The sequence below is a fragment of the Salvelinus namaycush genome, chromosome 3, assembly GCF_016432855.1.
Source record: "Salvelinus namaycush isolate Seneca chromosome 3, SaNama_1.0, whole genome shotgun sequence".
Lineage (NCBI taxonomy): Eukaryota > Metazoa > Chordata > Actinopteri > Salmoniformes > Salmonidae > Salvelinus > Salvelinus namaycush.
Genome location: NC_052309.1, coordinates 69,825,502 through 69,846,487, shown reverse-complemented (window position 1 = coordinate 69,846,487; position 20,986 = coordinate 69,825,502). Strand labels below are relative to the sequence as shown.

The 20,986-nt window shown below is 41.3% G+C and overlaps 1 protein-coding gene across 3 annotated transcripts; it reads right to left on the bottom strand.

Moving 5' to 3' along the window:
• Window positions 1–160: 160 nt before the first annotated feature.
• On the bottom strand, window positions 161–20,974 carry LOC120044540 (proteasome assembly chaperone 3-like). 3 transcript variants are annotated; one of them, XM_038989199.1, is made up of 3 exons: window positions 20,887–20,974; window positions 939–1,169; window positions 161–805 (listed from the first exon to the last, which is right to left on the bottom strand). In XM_038989199.1, exons 2-3 carry the CDS (start codon window positions 1,152–1,154, stop codon window positions 653–655), a joined length of 369 nt encoding a protein of 122 aa, XP_038845127.1. In that variant the 5' UTR covers window positions 1,155–1,169; window positions 20,887–20,974; the 3' UTR covers window positions 161–652. The 3 variants fall into 3 exon arrangements, with proteins under 3 accessions (XP_038845127.1, XP_038845126.1, XP_038845125.1); XM_038989198.1 differs by lacking the exon at window positions 20,887–20,974 and adding an exon at window positions 1,610–1,744; XM_038989197.1 differs by lacking the exon at window positions 20,887–20,974 and adding an exon at window positions 1,654–1,741 and having other exon boundaries at window positions 162–805.
• Between the last annotated feature and the right edge of the window lie 12 nt (window positions 20,975–20,986).

Here is a 20,986-nt window from a genome sequence, read left to right as displayed (position 1 = left end):
GACATGAAGGCAATTTCATGTGAGAAATTGCCAAGAAACTGAAGATCTGGTAAAACGCTGTGTACTACTCCCTTCACAGAACAGCGCAAACTGGCTCTAATAGAAATAGAAAGAGTGGAAGGCCCCGGTGCACAACTGAGCAAGAAGACAAGTACATTAGAGTGTCTAGTTTGAGAAACATGTCCTCAACTGGCAGCTTCATTATATAGTACCCGCAATACACCAGTCTTAAACAACATTTTCTTTCAAAAATAAGGACATTTCTAAGTGACCCCAAACTTTACCACAGCAATCAATCAAATGCTATTTTGCATGTGAATTTCATGGGATGCATTCGCTCCTTTATTTATATTTGTGCACTAACAGTATTCAGAGTGTGGCTTTAAAATCGAGATGGTTGTCTCAAACAGAATAAGTTTGTGGCCATTGGCTTCCACTCGATCCACAAAATTCCATAGGCATTTATAATGCATAAACTTCCCATTTATATGGCATTTATTTCCACATCAAGCTTAGAAGTAACAACAGATAACAAAATACGTTTTTAAAGGATGCAAAAACATTGAGGAAAAAATGTGTTAAGTGTATGAAGTCTTTTCTGAAATTGTCTTTCCAGGTAGGCGATTCTGTTGCTCGTTCCCTGTACCAGTAGTTACCAGACTTGACAACTTTTGATTATATCTTTCATGGCCTTTATTGCTTCTATGGAACTGTCCTTGAGTGCCAATCCCAGTAGAACAGGCCTGTTGCTTGCCTCTTGTGACACAAATGTTGCCAAGTTTTTGGCACAGACGTGTGTCAAAGCCTGCAGAGAGGAATAAAACAAGACCGTGTGTGAGGAAGAGTGTGGGCAGCCACATACATACTCATAGTAGTCAATTACGGTAATACAATGCTACTAATATTATGAAAAATTCTAGTGGTGTCTAGCTGCTTACCTCTTCTTTTCCCAGCAACACTTTGGTGGTGAACATGGGAGTGCTGATATCACCTGATCTGGAGTCAGGTGTGACTGATACTAAAGTGCCAATCTTTCCATACTGTGTGAGAACTATAAATATGTAGTTACTGAATTCTGTGCAAACAACCTGTGTGGATATTCCATTGATTGATTTCTCGGTCTGCTTTGATCTGATGAGAGGCTGAGTTGACATGGTTTTCTTTCTGTCCTGAAACAAAAAAAAAGACATGTAAGTAACACATTGAGAAAAGTAAACATTACGGCACATGATTATTCTATTGCAAAATAAACCTCATTTTCAAAGAGTATTCTCAAGCATATATCGCTAGCATTAAGTCAAAATACAGCATAATGAAAGTACAAGAACATTTTGACCAAGCTTTAATTCGACAACTTTGACCAAGCTCTTTATTACAACAACCAGAATCTCAGACATGTTTTGGGTTAGATAACCTTCTACTGGGCTAATGCAGGCTGAAGAGCCAAAGTCTCGCCCTGCTGCTGTGGCATTTCATATCGGCAAGCAGAACTAGGATATTCCGAGGCCGCACTGACACATCCATGTCAGACTGCTGCTATAGCTACGCTTGTTCGAAAAAATAGTCAGATACCGATAGATTTTCTAAATAGTGGTGAAATATTTCTCACCGTGTGCCTGTTAGGATCCGTTTGCCGTGAACTTCAATACTAACCTTTATTGAAGGCTGTTAATTATAAACATTGATATCGTCTGCAGTTTCAGTTTCTCAAGCGTCCCTCTAAATTTCGCACATGCGCACTGCCACTGAAGAATGAAATGACGCTCCAGGTCCTGTCGCTTCTAAGGGCAGATCTGAGATCAGCCATATTGAGCTTGTGTGTATTGGTTTTTACAGTTGGAAACACAATCATGATTGTGATAAAAAATTATTTTGGATGTGTCTAAACTGAAGGTATGGCAATGGCATATTCCATCTTCGGAGTATGAATTCTAGTCTGGGTATCAGTCTGTTTCCGCTCATTGTCAAACTGCATATTGAACGTTGAAATTACCGAAAGGCCAGGCTCTTTGGCATATGACACGGAGCACAAGGAGTGGAAACTGTGATAATTACCTATATTCAAAGGGCGAGAAATGCTATAGAGACGCAGGTGCAACTGTGGGTTTACCCGTTTTCCTACTGAAAGTTCAGAAAAGAGTTCATTTTGTGTGTTAAAGTAGGCACATTTACATTGAACCAGCATAGCATATTGTTTTCGGTTTAGGCCGCACTACACCACAATGTTTAGAAGGTCATCTCGAATGCTCCTCTTGTGGCAGGGAAAGGAAAAGTAGCCTACGGTCACTGTCCAAACACTTTTTTTAAAATTCATAATACAAAAATCAACTTACATTGTTACATCAAACATGTCTAACAAAACAAAACACAGGTATTAACAAGAAAATACTCAAACATACAAAAAATTAAATAAAATAATACAAAAAATAAACAGTTTTAGTGCAATTGTATTCACTCTGAAAATATCTTATTATAATGATTCAGGAAGATGTTATTCTTGTTGTTATTCACTAGGGTTAATGTTTTAATAAGATAATTAAATTCAGCTCTCAAATTAAGTGGACACTTCTGATAACGTTTCATGACGTCTGACGAGTGTACACTTGCAGGGTGAGGGAGGAAGGAATGATTTTTAAATGGACCACCCTTGGCTGGAAATTCGTCACTCATTCATCCCGCGATGATTGTGTTTTCAGCAACCGGTAGCTTGTGGGTGCTTTATATGCGCTAGAGTCAATGATGAGTGCATGTCTACTTATATTAAATATATAATTATTAATATATACGCTTACTGTATGATAACTAGCAAATTAATTAGCTAACTAAAGTTAGCCTGCCTAGCTGGAACTTCTGAAGAAGGAAAATGTTTTATTTCTACAATTTTCAAAAGATAACCAAACAAAAACATATTTACTCTTTACAAGACGTGTTTGTGCCGTCATGTGCACTAGTAGCACATTTTCTAACTTATTTGCATTCGTTTTTGCTTACACTTGTATGTTGACTTCTCCATTGATGTTGTTTAAGTTTTCGCTGACATTTCTTAGGGGATGTACAATCGTTGTGAATTGAATGATGGGGAGTTTCAGGCCACGGAGTGAACATAATTGTACACTCGGAGTGAACATAATTGTACACTCGCAAAGCCGACTAAAAACGGGGCTGAGGGGCTTATGTTGCAAACTTCCCTTGCGTGGCTAATAATTTGGACCGCCCTCCAAGATGGTGACATGGATTCCCCCAAGGGCATAAGGCGAGTCAGGATAAGGGTGTGTCTTTTAAGTGTTTGTACTGCATCCTAGGCCTACCTCACTGCAAAATAAAGGAGAAGGAACCAAAATTGAGTTTTTAAATTTGGTGAGTCTGATTTGATTCATTGAGTTGATAGCAAAATCTGTTGTACCGTTGGGATGTGGCCATTGTTATAAATGTTTCATAAAATAAGCCGGACATAAGCCTACTTGCATTCAGTTTTCAGAATGCGTCGGATTTGGATGGATATCAGGAGTATCCAGCAGCAGCACAGCCTGAACCATGAAAAACAGCCCAAGACCATTATTCCTCCTCCACCCAACTTTACATTTGGTACTATGCATTGGGGCAGGTAGTGTTCTCCTGCCATCCGTCAAACCAAGATTTGTCCATCAGACTGCCAGATGATGAATCGTGATTCATCATTCCAGATGCTTGGCATTGCGCATGGTGATCTTAGGCTTGTGTGCAGCTGCTCGGCCATGGAAACCCATTTCATGAACAGCTCTTGTACTGACCTTGCTTCCAGAGGCAGTTTGGAACTCGGTAGTCAGTGTTGCAACCGAGGACAGATGATTTTTATGCACATACTCGGTGGTCCCGCTCCCATACTGTGAGCTTGTGTGGCCTACCACTTCTTGACAAGGACAGCTCTAGCAGGGCAGAAATTTGATGAACTGACTTGTTGGAAAGGTGGCATCCTATGACGGTGCCACGTTGAAAGTCACTGAGCACTTCAGTAAGGACATTCTACTGCCAATGTTTGTCTATGGAGATTGCTTATACACTTGTCATCAATGGGTGTGGCTGAAATAGTCGAATCCACTAATTTGAAGGGGTGTCCACATACTCTTGTATATATAGTGTTTAATTTAGGTCTTTTGCATCATGCGTGTTCATGCAGTTGTGTAGGCTACAGAACACAAGGGAGGGAACCATCCCTCTTGTCAAAGTCTCTCATCAAATATGACAACATAGCATATAAAGTTATCCAGCTAACTTTCTGAGACTGTCTTAAACATACAAAAAGAAAGATAAACCTGAAATGGAAATGGTAGGCTAACAACCAACCCTGTCTGTGTGTGACCTTTCTGATTTCTTATTCTTAGTGAACTTTGATAAAATACTTCTAATTGGAGATGTTGGTAGTCATGCTGATAATCTCACACCATACACCTTTGTACCCTATGTTTTTATTTATTTACATCAGAGTTGGACCCTTTCCCTTTCAAACAACAAGGTGTTTTCTTCCTGCTAGGCCTGCTATCTGAATGTCAAACCCCAGGTAGCGGGACTCAAGGATACCTGGCTGAGAGGTACTTGATAAGGTGAAACCTCCACGAAGAACTCTCCTTTCATGTTATCTTCGTCCTCAGTCTGAGCGTGCCTCAGGAGAGCGCATAACAATTCTGCTGAGCCTGGTCTATTTGACATTTTGTGTCATGTTCACAGTGATGACTTTTTGTGCATCATCCTGGCGCTGCACTGGTAGACTTCAGGGGAGTCTCGCTGCATCGCGTCCACCTGAAAAAAGTTGCAAAGCTTGCATTTTTGTCACCAGGGCTACGTTCCCTTCATTTGACTAACATAGGCAGGCCCCTCTCTTCACTCATCTCTTCCTGACTGAAGGAGCAGCTGTCACCACTGTAGACCATATGGATGTGGCAAATATTGGGGGCGTAGTAGCTCTGCTTGCTCTTGATGCATATTAATGATTAGCTGTTGCTACATGACAGTGCCTTTTTTTTAAATCCCCTCAACAATTACGATGTTTGCCTACTTTATAGCCTACAACGTTTGGTCTGGTTTTCAAGAACAGAATGAGTCTAGCCCTGCTGTGTTTGAATCTCCAATCTCCATTCCAAGGTGTGATGTAGATTCACACAACCCCCTCTCACAGCATTTCATATTATTCTGTATGTAAATCCGACACAATTTAGAATATGATACTGTATGTTACATTTCATATGTGTAACGTGTACACTGGGAGTCGGGAAGCAAGTTCAGGGAGTGTATTTAATAACTAAATGAACATAGAACAAAAGCAGAAACACGAGTAGCAAACAGACATGAACACTGGAACAGAAACAATAACGCCTAGGGATAGAACCAAAGGAGTGACAAACTCAGCAGAAAAAGAAACGTCCTCTCACTGTCAACTGCATTTATTTTTAGCAAACATAACATATGTTCATACAAATATTTACACAACAAGATTCAACAACTGAGACTTAAACTGAACAAGTTCCACAGACATGTGACTAACAGAAATGGAATAATGTGTCCCTGAACAGAGGGTCAAAATCAAAAGTAACAGTCAGTATCTGGTGTGGCCACCAGCTGCATTAAGTACTGCAGTGCATCTCCTCCTCATGGACTGCACCAGATTTGCCAGTTCTTGCTGTGAGATGTTACCCCACTCTTCCACCTGCAAGTTACCAGACATTTCTGGGGGGAATGGCCCTAGCCCTCACCCTCCGATCCAACAGGTCCCAGATGTGCTCAAAGGGATTGAGATCCGGGCTCTTTACTGGCCATGGCAGAATACTGACATTCCTGTCTTGAAGGAAATCACGCACAGAATGAGCAATTGGGCTGGTGGCATTGTCATGCTGGTGGGTCATGTCAGGATGAGCCTGCAGGAAGGGTACCGCATGAGGGAGGAGGATGTCTTCCCTGTAACGCACAGCGTTGAGATTGCCTGCAATGACAACAAGCTTAGTCCGATGATGTTGTGACACACCGCCCCAGACCATGACGGACCCTCCACCTCCAAATTGATCTCACTCCAGAGTACAGGCCTCGGTGTAACACTCATTCCTTCGACGATAAATGCAAATCCGACCATCACCCCTGGTGAGACAAAACCGCGACTCGTCAGTGAAGAGCACTTTTTGCCAGTCCTGTCTGCCCATAGGCAACGTTTTTGCCGGTGATGTCTGGTGAGGACCTGCCTTACAACAGGCCTACAAGCCCGCAGTCCAGCCTCTCTCAGCCTATTGCGGACAGTCTGAGCACTGATGGAGGGATTGTGATTTCCTGGTATAACTCGGGCAGTTGTTGTTGCCATCCTGTACCTGTCCCGCAGGTGTGATGTTCGGATGTACCGATCCTGTGCAGGTGTTGTTACACGTGGTCTGCCACTGCGAGGGCGATCAGCTGTCCATCCTGTCTCCCTGTAGCGCTGTCTTAGGCGTCTCACAGTACGGACATTGAAATGTATTGCCCTAGCACATCTGCAGTCCTCATGCCTCCTTGCAGCATGCCTAAGGCACGTCCACGCAGATGAGCAGGGACCATGGGCATCTTTCTTTTGGTGTTTTCAGAGTCCGTAGAAAGGCCTCTTTAGTGTCCTAAGTTTTCATAACTGTGACCTTAATTGCCTACCGTCTGTAAGCTGTTAGTGTCTTAGCAACCGTTCCACAGGTGCATGTTCATTAATTGTTTTTGGTTCATTGAACAAGCATGGGAAACAGTGTTTAAACCCTTTACAATGAAGATCTGTGAAGTTATTTGGATTTTTACGAATTATTTTTGAAGAGACAGGGTCCTAAAAAAGGGACGTTTCTTTTTTTGCTGAGTTTATTTGCAAAGTAGCTTAAAAGTAGAAAGTTGCTAATTAGCAAAAAATTGTCCGTGATGAGATTCGAATACGCAACCTTTGTTTTGCCAGACGTTTGTGTTATATGCCCACCCACCCCAACCAACCTCCTTTCGTTTTTTGCCTTAAGTAACCTTTTGTCTTATGTAACCAAACCTAACATATCCTAATAATTTGATGTTACTATGTTACGTATAATCTATGAGTCCAGGCTGATTCATATGTAACACTGAATGAATGGTACTGAATGGCAAATGAAACAGATGCAGTGAAACTGACATTAGTCTTTTTAAAGGTAGACTCAGCGAAATGGGGTTGCAATGAGCAGCACCGCAGATGTTGAGATGAGATGTATGACTTAGCTCTCGTACAGTCACACACAGTATCTGAATGTGCACGGGTTTGCTTCACGCTGTCACGGCGTGGTAGTCACGAGACCAAAACAGCGGAGAAGTTGAGCTTCGCGTTCAACATTCTTAGTTGTTGTTGAAATGAATCAACTATGCTGTTTACTTTCTGCATCTATGTCATATCGCTGAGTCTACCTTTAAGTCCAAATGTTTCTTCTAACAAAATGCAAATCCATTTGTATTCATGCACTCATTGCTCATTTGCTGAAAACAATGATTCCTCATTGCACACTGTACAGATACTGTACATAACCTTTCCAATTAGGACATTATAGATTTTAGTTTTGTGCCAGGAAGACAGCGAGAAAAGCATGGGAGTGGCCGATCATGCAAATTAAAAAGAAAGAACAAGCTCATTCATTGTTCATGAATACCTTTGGAGGTAAAGCACTACCATTTTAATATCTGTTTTATGTTCTTTTAAAACTGTGTATGGAGTTTTGTCTCTTTATGCGCCCCCACATAGGGGAGATAAGCGTGATTGTCTGACTCTGGCAGGATTTAATTAAAAGTACATTTCATCCCCAGTGTTAACTCCTACATTTCAGCACATACCTAGCCCTCTTTTGTTCCCATTCTCAACTGCATTTTCTCATATTCATTTTATTTTAAAGCTGGTTTCTAATGAGACAGGGATTATATAGCCATGATTGACGTATTAAATCCATTGAATGACTCCATTTAATAGTGAAGATACTTAAGACCAGGGTAATTAAAGTGTGATTGTCTTTATTAATTGCTATAGCTGGACATTTTTAGCAGCTATTCACATTCAATAATGTACTGTACTAGGCCTACTGACAGAATTAGGAATAATTTAATTGAAGAGAGGAGTAGGCTATTCATTTTACTGTTAAATATCATGAAATATTTAACTTAACAGAGTTCTATTTCGTTTTATTAGTTGACATGTTTTGATAGGCCTACTGCATAACATCGACTGCTCATTGATGCAAGTTTATTTTTGCATGTATTTATTCAGCCGTCAGCCAGAGTTGAAGTAAAAAACAACATTCTTCCGGCAGACATTTTTGTTGGTGCAATCAAAGTACATCATGAGGTCCTTTCTCTCTTCGCGGTCAATTTAATGAAGTACTTTATATTGATGGTAAACAATACATATCAAATGTTCACATTAACTGGAAGTTGTTTGTTGCCATTATATTAATAGAGAACCTGAAAAGCACCCTATTGCTAAAACCTGGTTGTCACCTCATCATTTGGCTAGTGCCCTAGCCGGCACAATAATCTTTCTCACTTTAATGCAGGCTGCTGGCTAAATAAGCACAGCCTTACACCTAATGGTTGTCCCAGTAACTAAGAGAAGTGACTTGGCCCTCTGATCTAACTCTTTCATTGAATAAGCAAAGGCTATGGAGGGGTCATGGCATCCTTGTTTTGGCATGGTGCAAAATGAGCTCTGTTCGGGTTAGTAGAAGCCTTTATGGGTCACCTACCTCACAGATTACATAGAGATTGATATTACAAACACCCTTCTACCCACACATACAGTAGGGCTCAGGGAGACACAGGGCTCAGGGACAAACAGGGCTCAGGGACACACAGGGCTCTTGCTCTCTCTCTTACACACACACACACACACACTCATATGCAGATGAAGGCTTGCAGTGTCAAAATGTCATCTTAACTGTGAGTAATTATATCCTAATTGCAGAAGTCACTTCCTTCCCTCCCATCACTACACTGCATTTCAAATGTATTCAAATGTGTTTCTATGTGTAGCCTCATCAAGTCTCTTCGATACTGTATAAATGGATATTATGTGTTCTTTCTTTGCATATCTTTGAATGACACCTGCTTGACTATTATGTGATGTGTGATTCATTTACTATTATCTGTAAAACACAGATTCAAAATGTAATGTGGTGCTTAACAATATGTTTAATTGAAATTTCTGTCCTAACATCTGGAGTCGAACGTCAATGATTAATTCATGAAAATGTATGGTGTAGAAATGGAGTGTACCTTCACGTCACAGTATTGAAAAACACAGCAATAGAATAAATCTCTCGCTCTCGCTCTCACACACACACACACACACACACACACACACACACACACACACACACACACACACACACACACACACACACACACACACACACACACACACACACACACACACACACACACACACACACACACACACACACACACATTCCCCTTGTGACCACTAGAGTGCTGTGCTGTATTGCTGATAGACAAGTAGCCCCAATTCTATCTTAACAATAGACCAAACTCAATGACTATGGTCTGTATGCTATGAAACCTGGTATTCTGGGTTTCCAAATAATTCACACAAGACCACATTTAGACGTGATTCCAATAGCTCAGTTGGTTGGAGCATGGTGTTTTTAACACCAGACTGGATGATTGCAGAAAGCAAAACTCTTGAGGACTTTGCTGTGGAATGCATGGGCTTCTTTTTAATTGGCTGCCCTCTGTCATGTACATTGGTTTGTATAAGCCTCTCAGCACAGGTTAGTACATATACTAGCCTTATTTACAGCACTATTACCCGGATTACTGAGCAGGGACTGGGATTACCTTCATCAATATACAGTAGGTTAAGAGTGGGTAAAATTTAATTCCCCATTATTTATTTGTTGTGGTTATTCTGAGCCATGGTACTGAGTACTTTTATTCTAATTGTGGCTGGTGTTTTGGTGTCAGGGATAGTAATATTTCTTGGCAGAATCCAAAAAACGAATCTGCTTCACCACAATTGATGCGCAATTTGAAAAACCGCAAATCTTTGTTGGACTGTATTTGTGATGAAGGAAAAGGAGTGTCAGTGTCAGCCTTAAACTCTCTGGTGTATAGAGCTCTATCGTTAACCAAGTAATTAAACTGAGGTTTGTGAATCAGCCATGGGTTTGGCCAGTCTCTCTCTGCTGTTGCTGTGTGGACCAACCGAGGAGGGGCTGACTAAGAAAGGGAGAAGAGGAGAGGAGAGCGAAAGAGGAGGGGAGGGGAGGAGAGCAGAGGGGAGGAGAGGAGAGAGGATGGAGAGGAGAGAAGGCTGAGTCTCTCCCGCCCTCTCAGATGGTTTGCCTGTCCCGTTTTCTTTTTAAATAAAGTGCTTCTTCCCACAAAATGCACATACAAGATTGTTTCACTGCAGACCATAAACCTTCAGAGCCAAGGAGAGAGAATGTTAAATTCCAGGGGATTCGGCGAATTAACATGTAAACTACTGAGAGTACCGGAATATAATATATTTCCCTTTAGGAGCTAAGTGGTGGCAAAACATGAAGTCCTTGTGTTTTCTTTTAACTAAATTAATTTCTGTTGACATGCGGTAGACGGTTCATTCTCACAAGTACAGGTATACTGATTGTGAAGGGTTGCAGCTTGGATGGAGAATAAAATATTTTCCATTTCGGTGCAGCCCGCCAGGTTGCCTTGTGTGGTGTTATGCAATTACAATCCCCTAGGCACTTACAGTATGTTCTTCAATGCTGTTAGCATGAAAATGAGAATGATTAACATTCTGTATTTGAATGATTAACATTCTGTATTTGACTTGCACACAGTATTCCTGGGCAATAATGTCTTGCCCACTATTTGCTGTGGATCACCATGCAGATGTCTAGGCCCATTAGTTGCCCAGTTTTCGAGGTGTGTGCACCTCAGTGCACTGTCTGCTGGTAATGGCACCCCTCATCATCTTGATTTGGACAAAGAGAAATACCCCTATTACCAAGATCCTGTTTCCAATGTGGAACAGCTCTGCCAGGGTGAAGTGACAGTAAGCCTCGCTCCGCACATTATTTTGACTTGCTTATATTTCAGGGCTACTAGTTATATTCCAAGGCTACTATTTATTCAATGGATCATTGTACACATAGACCCATTTCCTTGTTACAGAACATATTGTGAACATTTCCATAATGCTCACATTGTGCATTAGAGCTGGGTTTGCAACCTTGTGTGTCTCCCAGTTTATCATCGTAACAGGCCTCTGCTACCTCTTATCTTGGTTAACTGCTGCCTCTATTTGCTTTGCAGGGTGAGAGCCTGTGCAATTATGAAAACACAGTTACCATGAGATGGCATCAATGTCAGTTCCATCACAGTAAGGAGAAATTAATTAGTTAGTATGACAGGACCTAAATAGTTGAATACATTTGGTTGATGAGTTCATTAACTCTAATGTATTTCAAATGCCTCTTGACATATGTATGTAAATTACACCAAAGTAGTATGCCCTTTGGTATTGTTTAAACTCTTGGAGATATCTGTAATACCTGATTAATTTGAATAACTTTATTAGTTTGTGCCGTTGAGTGTCTTTCTGGTTTATGATGCAGCACCTCATTAAATGCAAATTGCTCCAAGGCATTATTAATGCTTTAGTTGATACATTGAAATATCATGGAATATTCACAGCAATTAATATCAGACCTTCAGTTAACTGCAGAGCCTCTATCTAGTTCATTATTGATTGATTAATAACGTGTTTAAAGGATTTACAAAGATGGACAGCTTCACTATTGTTTTGCATACAAAGCAGTCAAGTACCTGTTTTTAAGTATGCACATTTATCATAGGATGCATTATTGCAAGGTAAATTTGACTCCAGCGATATTAAAAACACAACATAATTTCTTCCAATCTTGCCCCATTTAAGTGGTTTTAATGTAAAAAAAAATACAGTTTTATCAAAATAGATGATTATTCTAGGGGAAATGTTTATCAAAATGGAACCTTTACCAAGGGAATCTAATATTTCTCAACTCCCCACAACAATTATATAATGTACTTTCACTAGATTCATGTTGCCCTTTCAGTCCTTTCAGTTGTCAGCATTGAGCCATATGCAGCTGTTTGAAGTCAATTGTGTCGCTGTTTCTTTGGCAGTGTCTCCAGCATTTTGATCTCTCCTCATTTTTCCTCAGCGTAATATTCACACAGGATTGTTTTGTTTCATGGCACCTCTAAATCTTAATTTCAAATGTAGACAATTCAAGTGTTATCTGCGGCCCTGGGTGTACCCTGAAACGCCCAGCGAATCCAAAGCAGTTCACTACTGAACAGTCTCAAGGTGGCTACATTTGTAATGACTTTTGGTTTTTAATTGAACACTTTGAGACATTCTCGAAGCCCTGAAGAGGCCGGGGTGGAGGAGAGCCAGAATGTTGAGCAGTGCATGCATAGTCTGTTTTGTTTCTCTTTATTATATGAAATTAGAATAGACCTCCTTTAATTCCCAGTAATTTACCAGCTCCGTTTAAGTTCAGCTTCCACACATATAGATACAGAACGTTATGAGATGACGATGACAAATGAGGTAAATAACGTAATATAGCTTACAGCATTTCACACTTCTGAGAGTGGTGTGGGGCTTCATTTTTCATTTTAGATCAAACCACACATGGTATAATATGTATATTTCAGAGAGCTCAGACTCATAGTTCAGGTCCCATAGCCTCCTGCTTTCTATTTAGTGTAGATAAGCATCTGATTAAACCCAGTGATGAATGCATTTTTATCAAGATGCCATTAGAAAGGCTGCTGTGCACTAGTGATTGAGGGAGAAATAGATAGTTACATATTGGGATATTTTTTGGGGACGATATATCATATGGTATCATTTTGACAATTTTACAGTATTATTTTTGTGCTAGTTAGCTGTAACTGCACCAAAACTCCAGTATTTTTCCTTCATAGCTTGTTCTGCATCTTCTTTTTAATTAGGGGGCCATTTTCAGCACTTTTATTTACATATCTGATTTCAAACCTTGTTTTCTCATGGCTTTCTTCTCTCTCACTTGTTCCTCTACAGCAAACATATGGTGAACAATATCTTTGGAACATCGAATTGCAATAAAATCAAGTATCGAATTGCAATACATATAGAATCGTGAGAATCGCAATACATAACGTATCAGCATCTAAGTATCGTGCTAATACCTTGGTACAAGATGGCGCCGGAGAACAAGGCTAACGTTTTATGTATTCCTAACCAACTGTGTTTTTTTTGTTCGTTTCTTTGCGTTGTTTGTAACTTATTTTTGTACATAATGTTGCTGCTACCATCTCTTATGACCGAAAATAACTTCTGGACATCAGAACTGCGATTACTCACCACGGACTGGCAGAATCCTTTTTTTCCTTTAACGAGTCCGACGAGCCCGACGTGAATGATATACTGCTTTCCTGGGAACAGGCCCAGATCCCCGTCATTTGCGTGAAGAGAAGGCGAAGAAAAAGAGGCAGGCTGCCTTCTGAGAATTTGTAGGCGATCGAATAAACCCCCACTTCCTTCCATTCTGCTAGCAAACGTGCAGTCTTTGGAAAATAAAATCGATGACCTACGCGGAAGACTAAACTACCAAAGGGACATTCAAAACTGTAATATCTTATGCTTTACGGAGTCGTGGCTGAACGACGACATCATCAACAAGCAGCTGGCTGGTTATATGCTGTATCGGCAGGATAGAACAGCGGCGTCTGGTAAGACACGGGGCGGCGGACTATGTATTTTTGTAAATAAAAGCTGGTGCACGATATCTAAGGAAGTCTCAAGGTTTTGCTCGCCTGAGGTAGAGTATCTCATGATAAGCTGTAGACCACACTATCTACCTAGAGAGTTTTCATCTGTATTTTTTGTAGCTGTCTACATACCACCACAGACTGAGGCTGGCACTCAGACCACACTGAATGAAGTGTATTCCGCCATAAGCAAACAGGAAAACGCTCACCCAGAGGCGACGCTCCTAGTGGCCGGGGACTTTAATGCAGGGAAACTTAAATTCATCTTACCAAATTTCTATCAGCATGTTAATGTGCAACCAGAGGGAAAAACCCTGGACCACCTTTACTCCACACACAGAGACGTGTACAAAGCTCTCCCTCACCCTCCATTTGGCAAATCTGACCATAATTCTATCCTCCTGATTCCTGCTTACAAGCAAAATTTAAAGCAGGAAGCACCAGTGACTCGATCAATAAAAAGGTGATCAGATGAAGCAGATGCTAAGCTACAGGACTGTTTTGCTTGCACAGACTGGAATATGTTCCGGGATTCCTCCGATGGCATTGAGGAGAACACCACATCAGTCATTGGCTTCATCAGTAAGTGCATCGATGATGTCGTCCCCACAGTGACCGTACGTACATACCCCAACCAGAAGCCATGGATTACAGGCAACATCCTCACTGAGCTAAAGGCTAGAGCTGCCGCTTTTGAGGAGCGGGACTCTAACCCGGAAGCTTATAAGAAATACCGCTATGCCCTCCGACAAACCATCAAACAGGCAAAGCATCAATACAGGACTAAGATTGAATCGTACTACACTGGCTCTGACGCTCGTCGGATGTGGCAGGGCTTTCAAACCATTACAGAGGGAAGCACAGCCGAGAGCTGCCCAGTGACACAAGCCTACCAGACGAGCTAAACGACTTCTATGCTCACTGTGAGGCAAATAACACTGAAACATGCATGAAAGCACCAGCTGTTCTGAAAGACTGTGTGATCATGCTCTCCGCAGCCGATGTGAGTAAGACCTTTACAAAGGTCAACATTCACAAAGCCGCAGGGCCAGACGGATTACCAGGACGTGTACAGCGAGCATGCGCTGACCAACTGGCAAGTGTCTTCACCGACATTTTCAACCTCTCCCTGTCCGAGTCTGTAATACCAATATGTTTTAAGCAACATGTTTTAACACCATAGTCCTTGTGCCCAAGAACACTAAGGTAACCTGCCTAAATGACTACCGACCCGTAGCACTCACGTCTGTAGCCATGAAGTGCTTTGAAAGGCTGGTCATGGCTCACATCAACACCATTATCCCAGAAACCCTAGACCCACTCCAATTTGCGTACCATCCTAACAGATCCACAGATGCAACCTCTATTGCACTCCACACTGCCCTTTCCCACCTGGACAAAAGGAACACCTATGTGAGAATGCTATTCATTGATTACAGCTCAGCGTTCAACACCATAGTGCCCTCAAAGCTCATCAGTTAGCTAAACATCTCCCTCTGCAACTGTATCCTGGACTTCATGACGGGCCACCCCCAGGTGGTAAGGGTAGGTAACAACACATCTGACACGCTGATCCTCAACACAGGGGCACCTCAGGGGTGCGTGCTCAGTCTGCTCCTGTACTCCCTGTTCACTCATGACTGCACCGTCAGGCATGACTCCAACACCATCATTAAGTTTGCCGATGACACAACAGTGGTAGGCCTGTTCACTGACAACGACGAGACAGCCTATAGGGAAGAGGTCAGAGACCTGGCCGTGTGGTGCCAGGACAACAACCTCCCTCAACGTGATCAAGACAAAGGAGATGATTGTGGACTACAAGAAAAAGAGGAACGAGCACGCCCCCATTCTCATCGATGGGGCAGGTTGAGAGCTTCAAGTTCCTTGGTGTCACCAACAAACTAACATGGTCCAAGCACACCAAGACAGTCGTGAAGAGGGCAAGACAAAACCTATTCCCTCTCAGGAGACTGAAAAGATTTGTCATAGGTCCTCAGATCCTCAAAAGGTTCTACAGCTGCACCATCGAGAGCATCCTGACTGGTTGCATCACTGCCTGGTATGGCAACTGCTCGGCCTCCGACCACAAGGCACTACAGAGGGTAGTGCGTACGGCCCAGTACATCACTGGAGCCAAGCTTCCTGCCATTCAGGACCTCTATACCAGGCAGTGTTAGAGGAAGGCCCTAAAAATTGTCAAAGACTCCAGCCACCCTAGTCATAGACTGTTCTCTCTGCTACCGCATGGCAAGCGGTACCGGAGCACCAAGTCTAGGTCCAAGAGGCTTCTAAACAGCTTCTACCCCCAAGCCATAAGACTCCTGAACATCTAATCAAATGGCCACCCAGACTATTTGCATTGCCCCCCCCTCCCCCCCCCCCTCTTACACCACTGCTACTCTCTGTTGTTATAATCTATGCATAGTCACTTTAATAACTCTACCTACATGTATATATTACCTCAACTAACCGGTGCCCCCGCACATTGACTCTGTACCGGTACCCCCCTGTATATAGTCTCGCTATTGTGATTTTACTGCTGCTCTTTAATTACGTGTTACTTTAATTTCTTATTCGTATTTCTTTTTAACTGCATTGTTGGTTAGGGGCTCGTAAGTAAGCATTTCATTGTAAGGTCTATACCGGTTCTGTTCGGCGCATGTGACTAATAACATTTGATTTGATTTGGACATCATATCATGAGGTCCCTGGCAATTATCAGCCCTACTGTGCACTTCAGAGTGTTATTTTGGCCTGTGACTGGAAAGCGCAGCCAACAAAACTTGAACCCTACATCATGGTGGCTTCGGTGAGGATGGGGGCTTTTAATTTTCTGTGCGGCTTCTCAATTTTTCAGTAGTTTCTCTCAAAGTTGGCTGCTTAGCAGGGGTGTCTCCGGAGAAAATCTGTTGTCTGTCTTGCCTGTCCCAGTGCCTGCTGGGGAAGTGGCTGAGGGGAGTTTCTTCAGAAGACAAAAAAACCTATTAATTACCGATGCAGTCTCAGAGCGGGGCTACGGTAGCAGGTAAATGAGATTCAGGAGGAGCAGCTGCAGCTCATCTCCTGTGTCTAGCTATTCTTAGAGACTAAAAAGCTGAGGGGATGGCTTTGGGACAGGACCAGGACCGGAGAAATTAACACATTATGTTGCTATGTGTTTCTACACAGCAAAAAGCACCTGTGTTAATTCAACTTTAGTAGTGTAAGTAAAATGTATATTGTCCCACTCAATAGAGTTTCCAGACTTGTTAAAAAAAGTGTTGGTGTTTAATTTAAAAAAAAATCTAATTGATGTCGTCACTCATTATTTCCCACCCTCTTCCTTCTCTGACAAGGAATCTGACAATGTTCCTAAAAGTAAGGGAATCACTTTAGACATATGATAGAGACCCCCCTTAACTTAGCAATCATAACCCTAATAATCAGTGCACATTCCGGACGATAATGATCTTAAAAATGTCCTAATTCCTACAGCAAAAGTAATTCTGCATTCTGATACAATTCTAGCCTATCAGTATCTTGACATTCATTCATCACTATTGGGTTAATGTTTTCAGACCATTTAGCTATTTCCTTTTTGAGGAAATAATGGGTTCAATACTTATACAATGACACTGCAACGCCGTTGTAGGCGGCCCTCTTTAAATTCATACATCAATCCGGTGGCCTCTGTTTGATGATTGGGCGGCATTTTGTGAGGACTGAGTACAGGTGTGATGACAGGTCTGTGATTCTGCCTCTGTGTTATGTACTGCAGCGGTAGGCACACAAATACATTATACACCTCTTGGAAAAGGTTGTGGAGAGAGATGGAGAACAGCAGCAAATTGCCTCTCCATCACATTATCGGCCTTTCATGTTACCAAGTCGGTCATATAGGCTCATTGTGAATGCATGCCTCTGATTGAGTATGAGCACATCGACTAGTTTGCATTAATCTGCATTTGGTTCATTTACACTGTTCAATAACATCATTATTCGTTTCTCAATAGGATGATTGTTCCAATGATTAATCAAGGACATTCAGCAAACAAGGATGTGTGATACATTTGACCGTAAATGCTCTCGAAATGACTTTCGATCAATTCAACTATATGGCCTATTCAATCAGTCATTAGGCAGGATGTAGATTGTCATTCACACTTTCAAAGTCTTTATTTCAATATCATAGAGAATATCCCAAGGTCTTATTCATGAGTTTGTCAATGTATGCTCTAGAAAATAAAACACAGCCAGGTAAGTGGTAGCCAAGCAAATCGGGAACATTCCCAGAACATTACGTAAGATTCCCATTAAGTTCTAGTTAGGTTTTTTTAAATCTAATATTAGGTCGATAACATCCCAGAAACATTCAAATATTTTTTTTGCAGGAAATATCCTTGGAATGTTCTCCTAACGTTCACAAAAATGTTGTGCACAACATCTGTGACAAACACCCCAAATTTCTCATTATGTTTCCAGGTAATGTAACAATGTACCACTTATGGTTTTAGAACATACTGCTGCAACAAAATGTGAGAACAATAGAAATGGTTCTGGGAAAAGATTACGGGAATGTTCTGCTAATGTTTATGGAGATATTATTAAAAACAGCCATAACAAGCATGGAATATTCCCACAATGCTCTCATAAAGATATAGTGTGACGTTATGACATGATTGTTCCAATAATCTTCCCTGAACATACTACAGCAATATAGACGGGTTAGCTGACAACGTCACGAAAACGATGTGCGCGCTTCAAAGGGGCAAAAGGCTGTGTGTTGTTATGGTTCTGGATGTCCAGATAGCTACCAACAATGACAAGAAACTGCCAGGTGGTGAATTGTAAGTGGCTTGTTTCAGCTCGTTTGATCTTGTTCTTGAGGTATTCTGACTGATGTCACGTCTACTGTATGCTAATATGTCAAACATGTGCTAGCTAGCTAGCTAACCAACAACTATAATGATGTATTTGAGCGACAAGTGCTCATTGTGCAACTTTATTTATGTTTTCAATAAACAATAAACATTGGAGACAAAATATAGTTTATATGTTTATATGTTATCAACAATCTAAGCCAAGACCATCTGTTTTGCCCCATAGTTACACATTTTTTGTTAGGACAAATCAAGTCTGACATTTTGAAGTGGAAATTACAAACTTTTGAAGCATTTTTAAACCGTGAATACAGTACAAGTTTTAAATTCCTGCGGCACAGGAACATTTCTCCTGCAACAGGGTGGTCCTGTTCAGGATCCTGTATAGGCCTAACAACCAATGATGTGTATTGATAACAACAAACAGCCCAGCAAACTGGGAACATTCCCAGAACATTTGCATACATTCAAATTCAGTTCTAGTTAGGGTTTGAGCTGTCATTACGACAGTGTTGTAGTACTCGAGTCTGGTCTCGAGACCATCGTTGTATCGGTGTTGGATACATTTTTACTCGGTCTTGCCGGTGATGATAATTTCTTCCCGAGAACAGCAGAGTAAAAAACTTTAATTATCATCTTCCATTCTGTCAGCGCATCAAATCGATTTGCCAGGCCAAATATATACACTCCTTTCTTGAAACATTAATATAATATTGCCTATTGAAACCTGGGATTCATACTTTACTCATAACATCCTTTCATTAAAAAATATCCTCAAACTTTGTCCAAATTTCATTGACTCGCTGGTAGGGAAGAGTGGGGGAAATGATATCTATTATAGACATGTTTATGCAGTGGCAAACGTATGAGACCTTCAGTGTGTGACAGGCCCGTGATGGTGAAAGGACAGCAAACCTAATACCAGTGCACTCATGTAGGAGAGTGCACTTTTTGTAAAACACAAAGAGCCCTATGGTGTAGAGGAGGCTATACATAGGTATATGCCCTATACCACAGGGGGTTGGTAGCACCGTCATTGTGGAGAACGGGCTCGTGGTAATGACTGGAGCGGAATCAGTGGAATGGTATCAAATACCACAAACAAATAGTTTCCAGGTGTTTGATGCAGTTCCATTTGCTCCATTCTGGCCATTATTATGAGCCGTTCTCCCCTCAGCAGCCTCCACTGCCCTATACCCACTTTTCTTTCAGTGGGCACTGCCTATACTTAGTTCTTAAATCCCTACTGTTGCGTATCAAAGTAGTGTTTTGGAGGTATACAATTTATTAATGATGTAGTACAATAGAGAAATCATGCAAAAAGTAGCCTACACAATCGCAAATCACGGGAAATATATTCACGTGAGCAGCACACATAGCCTAGTTTCAGCACAATTTCATCTGCAGGCGTGCGCAGCTCTCAACTGGTTGTCGCATGGAGCAGCTCACTGAAGAATCATCGGTACATCGGTAGCCGGTAGGTAGGAAATATGTTTCAACTTATGATATCTACCAGTAAATGCTAACTAAGGCAACAATGGGTATGCAAACCAGGTATTGAAAAAGTTTGGTCCATAGTCTTGGTTAGTTGGATATTTGGGATGTACAATTCAGTCATCATGCACTGTATGCATGAACATTTCCTAAGGCTTTCCCAAAACACCTTCCCAATTAAATGTTGACTGCAGTGTAGGCCTACAGAATGATATAATTCTGTTTTGTATCAATGGGTAGGGCATTTCATTTGCTCAATTGAATTAAAGGGTAACTACACCCTCCAAAAATACATTTATTTTTTATTTTTCCAAGACCTCAAATGGTCTGCTGATGTGGTTTAAGCATTGTTGTGGACTTAGAACATCACATTTTTCAATTTTATTTCTAAAAAAGTGTGAAAATCTGACAAAACTATAGGAAAACATAGGATATATCACACAGGGCGCCTTTCCTTCACACAGGACCCACTTCTCCGGGCACCACTACATAGAACCGATGGAAAGACAGCAGTCCATTCCCTCGGACATAATAAGCCAGTAGGTCCCAATCATAAGAATACAAAAACATAACCATTGGGCTAAGCATTTACTAATCGAAATGTACAACTATTACTTCCCATTTCAAAAAACATTTCATGTTTAGCACACAAAGTAACCGCTGATCTAAAGTTTAAACGCAACAAAGTTGTTTTCAAAGAGATGGCTAACAGCATGCGAGCTGCAATAAAAAACACAGTTCCACTCACCAGATGATGATCATATGAAACTTTACTTCTTGTTCAAAGTTATTCTTGAAAAGGGACAAGCTAACAAATTAGCAACAACAACCTCTTCGATAAATCCTTC

Excerpts from the sequence above, each read along its gene's own strand:
- LOC120044540 (XM_038989199.1), bottom strand. The coding sequence starts at position 1,154 with ATGTCAACTCAGCCTCTCATCAGATCAAAGCAGACCGAGAAATCAATC. Across the intron at positions 806-938 it reads TGTTGCTGGGAAAAGAAGAG|GCTTTGACACACGTCTGTGC; the intron begins GTAAGCAGCTAG and ends TCCTCTCTGCAG.